This window comes from Buteo buteo, chromosome 27 (genome assembly GCF_964188355.1).
Source record: "Buteo buteo chromosome 27, bButBut1.hap1.1, whole genome shotgun sequence".
Classification (NCBI taxonomy): domain Eukaryota; kingdom Metazoa; phylum Chordata; class Aves; order Accipitriformes; family Accipitridae; genus Buteo; species Buteo buteo.
In genome coordinates this window covers 12,272,096-12,284,636 of record NC_134197.1, presented here as the reverse complement: position 1 = coordinate 12,284,636, position 12,541 = coordinate 12,272,096, and the positions used below count along the sequence as shown (strand labels likewise).

The 12,541-nt window shown below is 36.4% G+C and overlaps 1 protein-coding gene across 4 annotated transcripts in view; it reads left to right on the top strand.

Moving 5' to 3' along the window:
* The window catches only part of PARN (poly(A)-specific ribonuclease), a 63,326-nt gene that overhangs the window by 15,542 nt on the left and 35,243 nt on the right, over window positions 1-12,541 (top strand). For all 4 annotated transcript variants that reach the window (XM_075058428.1, XM_075058429.1, XM_075058431.1 and 1 more), the window contains exons 14-18: window positions 82-125; window positions 617-659; window positions 3,274-3,349; window positions 5,570-5,680; window positions 5,767-5,836. In XM_075058428.1, the coding sequence (XP_074914529.1) occupies window positions 82-125; window positions 617-659; window positions 3,274-3,349; window positions 5,570-5,680; window positions 5,767-5,836 (344 nt within the window). The remainder of the gene's footprint in view (window positions 1-81; window positions 126-616; window positions 660-3,273; window positions 3,350-5,569; window positions 5,681-5,766; window positions 5,837-12,541) is intronic.

The following is a 12,541-nucleotide window of genomic DNA, read 5'->3' as shown; positions in this document are numbered from 1 at the left end:
TAGCTACTGCTATCTGTCATCTTGAGACTGATAAACAGTTAACTTATTTGGATTTTATCTTCTGGTTAAATGTTAAATTAGGACCTAAGTGAGTTCAAGGAAGTAACATCCTGTGTCTTTCCCCGGTAAGTTCTTAGTTCAAACTTTCAACTGTTCTAGTATTGTTTTAGCAAGCTGATGTTGTTTGTCCTAGCCTTGTAACCTAGCTGTTATTGGAAATAAAAATGGGAACAAGTTAGATAAATATAGTTTTTAAAGTATTCTGTAGCATCTCTTTTTCAGAAGAGTAAAGCTGTTGTTCTACTTCTTGGCAAAAGATGCAGCTTTGCTACCCACTTGCTTTTGGCATTATGTTTGGTATTTTGAATCTGCACTACATTTGGAACAAGATTTATTTGCTAGTTATTGTTTGCATCTCTCGCTGTTGCTTAGTTGCTGTCCTTTTTCTTCATGCTGAACAAAGCCAAGGAGTGTTTTGGCTGCTCTAAGATCTGAGAGTAAAGTTTTAGTAGGGTGAAACTGCTGTTTCCCAGCTAATACACCAAAATGTTTTTGAGGATTTGGCAAAATGGATGTTCTTCCATTTCAACTTATTTAGCTCTTGCTTTGTTTCTAGGCTATTGGATACTAAACTGATGGCAAGTACACAACCTTTTAAGGTAAATTAATATAATATTATAGAATGAAGATACAAGTTTGTATTAAGTGTGTATTGAAACACATGATTTATTTTTAGAGAAAAATGTCTAACAATGTTTTCTGTGATGCTCCTTTTTCATAAAAGAATGATTTTTCTTAACCCCTTATCTAAACTTACAAATTTTTAGAATACAGATTTTACTTTTATACACGTGACTTTTGTGTTTGTTGCAGTTTTAAGGTAACTTAGCAGCTTTAAATTCCAAAATACGTACAGTTTTTTTCTACTTAAAAATGTGATTAGCGGATTTTCTGTCTTGTAAATTAGCACATGACTGCATGTCTCCTCAGGAGGAAAAAAAGCATTGTTCGTGAACAAATAGGACCTGGAAGCTGCTTGTATAGTCAAAGCTTTAGAATATTGTGAATGATGACTTAGATTTGTCTAGAAGAAGATACTTGAACATCATCGTTAAGCTTTATTGTGGCCTGCTAATCAGTAGGTAGTCAGCTGGAGAAAAAAATTACAGGTTTCTCTTAAAACTTCTTGCAATGTGAGTGTTATTCTTCCAAAGAATTATTGCGATAAGGGATCATACTCTCTTGCTTTCCTATGTGCCTTTGGAATGAATTAATTAAAAAATATGCTGATGAAGCAGCGTATATCTTTCTGCGTACCTCTCTGACAGCATTGCATAACAGAAAACCTCATTAAAATGTACTTAGTAGATATTTTCAGGTTTGTCTTGCATACTACTGTAGTAAGAACAGAGGCTTTTATATTCTGAAACTAATGATCCTGCACAAGTTTTATGTTTTGTACAGTAATGTTGATATTTGTAGTTTCTACAGTAGATGTTTGGGGTTTAGGCTACTGTTATCAAATGGTGCTTTGGGATGCCAATATAGTGCAGCATTTGAGCTTGTTCATGTACTGAGTTCTTGATAACTTTTCAGACTGCAGACTTAGTGATAACTGTAAACAGCTGTCTTGATTTAGAACAAAAGGAAATTCGGTCCTCAAAAATTTCAGGCAACTTTAAGAAAGATTGTGTAAGATTTTTTGTTTTCTCTTGCTATTGATTCTGCATGTTTTTTCCATTGTACTGATTGACAAAGTATATTTGATTAAGAGCTTGAAGAATCATAGAATCGTTTAGGTTGGAAAAGACCTTTAAGATCATCTAGTTCAACTGTTAATCTAGCACTGCCAAGTCCACTACTAAACCATATCCCTAAGCACCACATCTACATGTCTTTTAAATACTTCCAGGGATGGTGACTCCACCACTTCCCTGGGCAGCCTGTTCTGATGCCTGACAACCCTTTCAGTAAAGAAATTTTTCCTAATATCCAATCTAAACCTCCTCTGCTGCAACTTGAGGCCATTTCCTCTTGTCCTATCACTTGTTACTAGGGAGAAAAGACTGACACCCACCTTGCTACAACCTCCTTTCAGGTAGTTGAGGAGAGCGATAAGGTCTCCCCTCAGCCTCCTTTTCTCCAGGCTAAACAGCCCCAGTTCCCTCAGCTGCTCCTCATAAGACTTGTGCTCCAGGCCCCTCACCAGCTTGGTTGCCCTTCTCTGGACACGCTCCAGCACCTCGATGTCTTTCTTGTAGCGAGGGACCCAAAACTGAACACAGGACTCAGGGTGTGGCCTCACCAGTGCTGGGTACGGGGGGATGATCACCTCCCTGCTCCTACCAGCCACACTATTTCTGACACAGGCCAGGATGCCGTTGGCCGCTTTGGCCACCTGGGCACACCGCTGGCTCATATTCAGCCATCTGTCAGCCATCACCCCCAGGTCTTTCTCTGCCGGGCAGCTTTCCACCACTCTTCCCCAAGCCTGTAGTGCTGCGTGGGGTTGTTGTGACCCAAGTGCAGGACCCAGCACTTGGCCTTGTTGAACCTCATACAATTGGCCTCAGCCCATCGATCCAGCCTGTCCAGATCCCTCTGTAGAGCCTCCCTACCCCCCAGCAGATCAACACTCCCGCCCAACTTGGTGTCGTCTGTAAACTTGCTGAGGGTGCACTCAAGAAGTTTGGTTTGAAGAAATTAATAATCTGTATACCTTTTTGTGACATCTTACATACGTGTATATAGATTCACTAGTGCAACTTAGCTAAGCTGAAGTGTAGGAGCAGCTTTCTGATTGTAAGGCTTCTTTCACTTTGTATTACTTTAAATCAGCAGTATTTACACTTATAAAACTATTCAAGAATATCCAGTCAGCAAGCACACTTCAATAATCACCTTGAATGCCTTCAACCATTATGATAGCTATTTAGGATATTTTGTCTTGCTGCTTGTGCTGTGTTTTCCCCTGCCATGTACCATGCATGGAACCAGATTCAAATAGAAATATTACTTTGGCATAATTCATCATCAAGAATTCTGAAGAGTATTAATAAATGCTTGTGACTCACTATGTTCCAAGTGAGGCCAGTTAACTGTTTAAAACTTGTCTTGACAGACTTCTCTGGTGTATGATTTTGAAATGAGGCTTTGTATAAATCCTTAGAGAACACAAGGTGGCAACAGTAAATACTCATTTTATCCTATTTGATTTTGTTTTCCAGGGAAAATGTGCTTGGCACTGGCAGTTAATAGTGTCTTTTCTTGCAGGAGATCATTAATAATACATCCCTTGCAGAACTGGAAAAGCGTTTGAAAGAGGTTCCATTCAGCCCTCCTAAAGTTGGTAAGGCTATATCAAAATGGTCTTATTTCTGAAATGTTCTCCTCTTTCAGAGGAAAGAAAGTGTTTTGATTATTTTTGTTCTTGATCTGAAATGTAAATTCCCCTATTAATACTTAGTGTTTTGATGATAGGGACTTCAGTGCATATAGTGCAGTTCTAAATATAACTATTAGTGGAAGTCGGTAGGAATCGTTCCACTTTATTTCAGATAATGGAAGAATGGATTTATTCAGTGAACAGCAGTGTCGTCATCTTCTAATGATGGCATTTTGGTTTTTTAGATTGATTTTTGATGAGTAACTTGAAATTGTTTTAAAACTGTTTCATTTGGTGATTATTGTCCTTCAGATCAAAGCCAGAGTACTCTAATAGGCACTTGGACAAACAAAACCAAGAAAACTTACACAGTAGTGACTAGTTGTATGTGTTCTACAAATTACTAAAGTTCCTTTAGAGCTTTCTTTGCTTTGAGGAAAAAGGATATTTAATCAAAGGGCAATCTTATCTCAAGGTTCTGGAATTTTGCTTAAGCTGCTGATTTAGAAAGGAGAGGGCAATACTGAACAGTAGAGTGTGTTGAAAGGGAAAGTCTCAATGCTTAATCAAAAACAAGATGAGTGATACTTTTTGTATTGCTGCTTGTGCAGAGCAGATGCACTTAAGCTGTAGTAACAGTAGAGATAATAAGATGGATATTCTACAGTCTTCTTGGACAATGAGAAGGAGCTTTTGGTCCCTAGACCTAACTGGTACCATGCATATGGAGTCTATGGTAATTGCATGCAGACCTTTTAATGGCATATCCTCTGTAGCTTCTTCTCAGGATGTAACATAATTTGGCAGCTGTCAGGTGCTACATTTTGCTGATGTAATGTACAATAATAATTTTAACAGTTTTATTTTTTTTCTTGAGCAAAGTATGGCCATAACGATTAACTGACTCAGAAGTGTTAATATTTAATCAAAGATGATTGATGTAGTTCAGAATACCCAAAGCAAAGCATGTTGAAAAATACTAGAATACTTTCATTAACTGTTAATATGTGTTTTATTTTGGATATGTATCTATTTAAAAAAAAAAAAAAAGGCACTAGGAAATGTCCTTTTCAGCTCGGCCAGTATAGCTTAACGTTGTCTGAATCTCAGACAACTTTATTTTTTTAAATAAATATTACAAGGGCTCATCTGAAAAAAGGCTTGATGTTTTGCTACTCTAGTTTTATATATAAAATTTGGATTCAGGTTTCACTTTGCAAAATACAACAATGATATATGCTTACATATTTCCATTGTATAAGTTATGCTAGTATTTCTGTATCACTGTTTTAAATCCTGGGTATGTTTCATCATTGTTTTAGCTTCTTTTGCTAGGTTGAATGCAGTAAATTAAGTGGAACTTAATTTATTGATTTGATTTATTGTACCTTAACGTAAGGGTCATGATTCTGGCTTTTTAAACAGTTAACTTTTGTTCTTCCAGTCCTATTCTCAGTATAACTTCTAGAGGAAAATGAGCCGGCTTTCTAGAGGTTGAGAAGTAGCTACAGATGCAAAATAAATTTGATGTTGGGAGTGGGAAAAATTTAAATGATAAAGAAGGAATTGTGGTGTGCACACGTTTCTCTGTTACTGAGACTTGGGCACTTTCAGACACTTCAGGGAAGTGCTTATCAAGGTTTCCACTTTCAGGGGTGATTCAAGGGATACTTCTCAAGGTCTTCACATAAACACCAAGCATGATTGTCAATAAAGACATCCTTTCATCACTTAGTTCCATCTTCCATCATTTAAATACCTTGAAAAATCTGACCATAGGTCAATTGGATGGTTAGCGAACAGGTTAATAGTAGAGTTTTCAATTAGCCTGAGTGTCTGTTCTTTTAAATGCAAGACAGTCAGGAAAAAAACCACGCTGTGTGGAGAATCCTGCTGTCATTGCGTTAGTACTCCATTTTGGCTAAGTAGGTCTGTGCATTAATATCTTTTTAATAGGAAGGAGTTCCTATCCTAGGAGCCTATTATTATTTAAAAATGAAAAAAACCCTCTGTTTTTTTCAGAACTTCTGAAATGTCAGAACTTCTGAATTTTCAGAAATTCTGAAAATCATGTAAACTTACCTAAATGATGTTATGCTCTGACAAAATAAATGTGTGGGTAAGCATACAGGGGTGCCTTTAACTTCTGTGATAACGTGTTTACAAATTATTTTTTGTCCTCAGAAAGTGCAGAAGGGTTTCCAAGTTATGATACAGCTTCTGAACAACTTCACGAAGCAGGATATGATGCCTACATTACTGGACTGTGCTTTATCTCCATGGCTAATTTCCTAGGTATCTATGTAGTCTTTTTTTAAACTTTCTCCTTAGTACTGTCTGTAGCTGCTTATTACATACTGAATTTCTTCTTCTTTCTTCAGGTTCCTTCCTCAGTCCTCCGAAAAACCATGTGTCTGCTAGATCAAAACTCATTGAACCTTTTTTTAACAAGTAAGTAGTTTTTGTATTAAAAGACCTGCTAAAACATGGAAATATTACTGGCCTTAGAATATATATCTTTAGCCTCAGAATCAATGGCTAACTGCATTTTTCTTTACACTTCAGTTTTGATTGGCTATCTGGTTCATGCTAGTAATGCTGAAGAGAAGCCAGAATTTGTATAGTAAATACCTTTTCTTTTGGAGAGAATGATTTATTTTCTGCTAACCTGTAAAAGGATACTTGGAAGAGTACCTGGACTGCTTTAATGGCCTTGTCCATGCCAGTGTTGATAATATGTTTACAATTTAGAAAGTTCCTTCTGGAATAAGCTTTGGGAGTAGTAGAACTGAAGAAAAACTGATCAGGTGTTCTTTATGTTGTAGGACACTGTCAGAAACTAGTGATTGTTTAGTGTACTTAGTTTTGACTGTCTGGAAAAACTGAAATATCCCTACTGTAATATCAATCCAAATAACACAAATCTATTGTATTAACATTATCAGGTAACCCATTTTTAAGAAGGTATAATAAACATATATGGTTAGTAGTTTATGGGATGATGCTATGATCAGTATTTTGCTTTTGAGTTGGATCTTCATGCAGATTACTTGCACAAATTGTAAGACTTGAGAAATCTGGAAGTCTTTATGCACAGATTTGATTCTTTGCATACTTAATCTGTAGATTTTACCTTATGAAGCTTCTAAAGATAGTATAACTTGTCACATAAAGGGAAAGAAGTTGAAATTAAAAAGCTGCTAGTGCTTTGGTCTGTCTGTTTGTATAAATTCAGGAGAAATTCCATCCTTTCAAACCCTATCATATAGGGGTTGGCAAAATTAATTATTTTAGCTTCAGGTGGCCCACACAAATGAGGGAATAATTGGGATCAATGGCTTTCAGCTTTCATTGGTCTGGAAACCAAATTACTATAGTGACAGCAGTTAGGTGATTCTCTTGACAGAGACATGTGAGGCAGTAACTCCATATGTTCTAGCAGATGTTATAAATTGTATGTACATTCCTTAGATTGAACATGGACCCGCAGTGACCGCTTGATTTGAATTTGAAGGTGATGATAGAATTGATCAGCATAATTTCATTTTAACATAGGATTTATCACAGGGTTGTTTTCAGTAACACCAGCATGGACACATGCCAACTAGTAGATGTCAGTTGAGGGGGTTATTTTTTCTTTCTAGAGATGCATATCTGCAACAAGTACAAACTGAAACTTCTAAAACTGCAACAAGAACATGTTAAATTTAAGCTTTTCAAGTTAATTAAGATGTGTACTTCAAATGTGACTTTCCTCTAACAGTGACGTTTCAAAGTTTTGAGAGGAAGCCTGCCCGTGTCTGTTCTGGCTTCAGAGTTAACATTGCCTAAGTGTAACGAAAGGGAAAGTTAACAGAAAATTGTAGGGAGAACAACAGGTTTTTTTTGGTTTTTTTTTTTTTTAATGTTAAGCAAGAACTGAAAATTACTGTTTACAAGAAAAAAAGAAAGTTCATCCATTCTGTCATTATTTGGAACTTGTAGCTTCTTGTTTCAGAAAAGCTATATATTATTCTTAAATGATGGAAACTTGGAAGACTTGCCATGTCTTACTTTCACATGATCTTAGAAGCTTTGCCATAGTCTACCATCTGCCACATCACCTCAGTCAGAGCTTGGAGATTAGGCTGTCTCACCTTTTCCTTACAGTGAGCAGGCCAAGGCTTGTATTTTTAAAGCTTTTTTTTTATACTATAATGCAAAATAACAAACCAGAATAAGACAACTCCATTTATTTAATGATTTTTTTTAAGAAGAAAAAAGATTTAAGTACATGTCAGAAGTCAGAACTGTTAGATATTTAAATGCACAAGTCTTTTGCTCTGTTCAGTATGTCCTTTCAGACCAGATCTCTATTTTAGCACTTGGTCTGTTTAGCACTTGTAAGTAGCATCCAGGGCTTGTGCAATTTACATAGTTATCTTAAGGTCCCTAGTAAGTATGTTGCTTCTGGGGCTTTTTTGCAGGTTTGCTCTGGGCTGCCAGCTAGCTTCCTGCTACACCTAGTTTTCTCTAGTTTGTGGTCTAGAAGCTTTCCCTAGCTGAGCATCCTCTCTTCCTCCTGGGAAGAAAAAAAACTATCTTCCTCCTTCCTCCAGAAGTTCTACCTGATCCTGTGGGCAGCAGTCAGAACAAGGAAACCTTTTCCTTTGTGCTGTAGTCATGTTCTTCAAGCAAAACACAAACTACAACATGCAAACAGTAAGCTAAACAAATGAAAGTTATACTATCTGTCACAAAAGTTTTTTCCTGAAAGAAGCTGAACAGAGTAGTTTGTTTATAAGGCAATTTATTTAGAAGCAATGTTCTCAGTTTGAACTACTATCAAGATAGTCTTGAAAATGTACTTTAAAGCAGACCACTTTATGATTCTCTGGGTTGCTTATAAAGTCTTAATTTCAAGATCTCTGAACACTAGGTGTTAATATTTAAATACAGTTTAGAGATTAAACTTTTACATGATTGGTGTGACTGACAGGATTTTGGAAATGTTTTCTGTTTGAATAGACTTGTCACTAATGTGAATAGCGGGAGTAAATTTAAAGCTGAAAAATCAAGCTTTGATTTTTACAAACTTAAACTTCAAAGGAAAGTAATACTTTTTTTCAGTAGCTATTTTGACCTCTTTCGTTATGTCAGCGAAGTTGGGGAACCTCCTGGCTTGCTGTTCAAGAGTGGTGGCAAGCATATAGATTAATGTTTATACAGGTTAATGATGAACATAGGTAAAATCTTCAGTTTCAACTTCTTGTAAGAGCGGAACTGATTAAAAACAGACTTAGCCTTAGGGTTGTTTGGCTCTTAGGCATAATGCAGTTAAGTTGTATGATAAACAACTCAAGGAGCCAAGAATTCCAGAGACGCGTTTCTGTAATCTTTATGCTTCATTGTATATACAACATGTTTGAAAAATCATGTTCATGTGAACAATCTGCTGTGAGTAATCCCTGGTGAACACTTATGAGTTGAGATTATGGGACTTTTTACATTGTAATATCTAAACTCTTACGTGTATAATTTGAATGCTATATTGTGTTACATACTTCGGAGTTGATTTGAAATTTTTTGACCTGTTTTGTTTAGAGCAACATGTCATCTTCCATATCTCCCTGCCCCCATCCGCAAGCCCCTCCCAAACTTTTAATGACAACTATATTTCAGATCTCTTTGGGTTGTTTGAATGTTGTTTTTTTCTTTTGATGTAGCTGGAGGCAGGGAGTGAAAGAGGTGTAGAGAAATGAAAACACAATGTTTTACTGAGCTGAATAGCATGATGGTCTGTAGAAATATAAATTATTTTAGAAATTTTCTTTTCATACAAAGGGATATCAGAAACTAAAATTTGAGCAAATAGCTTGGTTTTGTGCTATATTTGTGGAAAATGTCTCATCAGGGAGCTAGGTTCTCTGGCACGTATTGCAAATCAGTCAATTTTTCCCTCTGCTTTTCTATATTAATTTAATTTTCTTTGCAAAATTAGTGCAAAGGAATGTCAATGTGCTTTTCTGCAGTTTGACTGATAGCTTTTCAGTCACAGTGTAAGACTAAACAATTGTTGTTCTTATGCTTTCAGCCACATGTGGCTGTACTAGTTACTGAGCTGGGTTGGTAAACTGATCTGGGTTTAAAAAGATGCCTTTTCTTTTTTCAGCTGCATCAGCTTCTCTACACAGTTCATCACACAGCTGTGAAAACTTTCATCCTAGCTCAGTGCAGAGGAAGAATGTTGACTACTTGAGACTACTTATGCATTGCTGTGAAGTGGCATGATCATAGCCTTGCTCTCCTTATTTTACTTGACTTGCCACAGAAGCAATTGTCTTCCAAGTGGCTGTCTCAAAATACCTCAAAGTTCCTAGGATATTGTTGTATACTGAGGAATAGACCTCTGTCCTCTGACCGTGTGATGTGGCTGTAGCCTCTAAACAGTGTAGGAAATAACATTTTTTAGCTTGGTCAGTATAGTTTTTAAATGGTTGTGAATTAAAGTAGTGAAAAGCAATGTCATAGCTACAACTCACAAATCTAGCTAATTTAATATAAAGTAGGGTTCATGTTGTCATACCGAACAACCTTATTAGTTTAAATTTTCTGTAGATAGATGAGGAATTTTACAACCATAATTATGGATACTTAATTATGGATTATGCTGTAACTCAGTGTTCGTAATCCATGTGATATAAGTTCGTGCTACAAGATGCAGTTACTGCTGTAATGTACTTTAAGTGCACTTAATAATAAAATTGGTATTTATACTGCCTCTTTAGGAGAGTGTGTGTGTTTGTGTGTGTATGTACTGTTTAGAGACATAGTTCTTTGACCAAACAAGTAATTGTAGGATTTGTCTCGGAGGAGGATAAAAAATGGATCTTAATTAATCTCAGGTATATGCTGCTTTTTTTGTTTTGTTTTGTTTTGGTTTTTTTTTTTTGTTTAAGTCTGTTCTTGCTGTTGGCCACTGTATTGCTTTCTTCAATGTGATAAAACCTGGGCGAAGGCAGTTTAACTAGTATTCTCCCCAGAAATTTTTGTTGTATTTTTAGTAAACTTCATCTTTATTTTTTTGCTACCTAGGAAACTAAACTAGTTATTTGAGTACTTTAAAAAGTAGCTGGTTCCAAGAATTCTATGAAAGCTTTTTCCTCAGGTAGCTCAACTTAAACCAAATCTGTGGGGGTTTTTTTGTTTGATTTTTTGTTTGTTTGTTTGTTTGTTTTTTATAACTTTTGCTATGCTGCATGGATGATGGACAACCTTCATCCAGTGAAGTCTAAACTGCTTTTACTGACTAGCTGAAATACTGTGTATTTAGGCTATGCTTATCCCCTGCACTGGAGTCCAAAGAAGGCTGTGGCTCCTACTAAGAGTGACATTGACATTATTTCAGATGAAGACATGAGCACAAATCATAGATAATAAGTGGCACTGAACATCTTTCGACAGTCTGAAGTGAAGTCCAGCTTACTAGCAGAGCACAGATCCCAGACTTGCAAGTTCTTTTCTGCCCAGCTAGGTGCTCTGTGATAGTGGTATGATCTCACTTGCTGTCTTCCACCAGAGATGGAATATAGTCACCTCCCTTCTATTCCTCATTGGAAGATGTGTCCCACACTCCCTCTTTGTATTCCCCCTCCCTTTAATCTCATAAATGATACCCTTCTGGGCTGATCACTGTGTCTCCTGTCTGTTGTTTTCTGGGTGGATGGGGGGTTTTTTTGTTTCTTTTTTTGAGCAATAGCACTGCCTGTCTTCTCAGTATAACCCCGAATCTCTAGGATATGTCAGAGTAAGAAAGTTTTTCTCTGTTTCCTTCTGGAAGCTGTGTTCTGAAGCTAGCTTTATTCTCAAGATGTCGCTCCTGTCCTGTTTGTATGGCTAGCTATAATGAAGCCAAGGCTGTTAGAAGTATGGCACCTAAGGCTAAACATAAGAAGAAACTCTGGCTCCTTTGTAAAATATCTTCATTACTCAGTAGTGCTATACTGGAATTGTTAAAAGTTTCTGAAGTTAATTGATGCTGATGTTTCTAATTTTTATTGATAAAATTCCCTTTAGGTTCTGCAGTGCTCAGGGGGACACAGTGCATATTATACCATATCTTCCTTGAGACTCAGCAAGAGAAATTAGATGGGACAGTGTTTCATAACTGATGCCAGTTCTCTGAAGACCCTCTGTCATATAGCCCATTTTCTCCCCAGTGTTTTTTTTTTTCTTTCCTCTGAGTATTTATAGTAAAGACAAATTATCAACTGCATTCCAGTAGACTTTCCAGTGATACAAGTAACCATAAGGACATAATATTCAAACTCTTAAAAACCAATAGTGAGCGTGGTATGATACAAAGAATCTCTAGGGAATTACAGATCCGTCTGCACACTTAAAATGTTTTTATTAGCTGTTTATATCAGTTATTACTTAGTTGAATAGTGTAACTGTAATCTGATAAGCATTTTAGAAGCTTTTTGAAGTTACGATAGAAAAGTTATTCATTTTAGCCCTCCAGTGAACACTGTATACAGCAGATGTTTTGTAACAGTAACATGGCACTTATACCTGTGATAGGATTTTAGGGTACTTACCTTATTTTGGAGGAAAATAGTTTTCAGAGCTGAATATGAGCTTTTATTGAAAGCATTTCATGAATGTTTTGAGAAACTCTTCAGTTACATGCTAAAGGGCAAAAGATTCATCCCTGTTACCTTCACTAAAGTGCTGTGATGGCTTTTGCAGTTTTAGGGTTTAAGATCCATTCTGTCTAAAGCATGATGCAGTGCTCAGAAAATGGGAAAGTATATGTGTATTTAGAATGGCAGCTTTTGCACTATCCACCGTGTAACTGGTTCTTTACTGTGCAGAGCTGCTACTTTCCAAATGTTCATTTCCCCACTTGTTTTAATTGTTGTCAGCAGTATCAATTTGGGACTTCTTTGTTCTTGTTTTGTAGAATAAGTAAAATTACTAGCATGATGCCAAGTAACTTTTTGAATCTAGATTGGTAGATAATGGATTGGACTTAAGAGGGCCTGTTTGTTCTAATATAGCATAAGATATGGTTGGGGTGATTAATTCTGCCTCTTCAGAAGCAACATCTAAAAAACTGTAAAAAGGAAAGCTTATTAAAAGGTCTTTAGGCAGAAATTTGCTAATGGTGCTTTT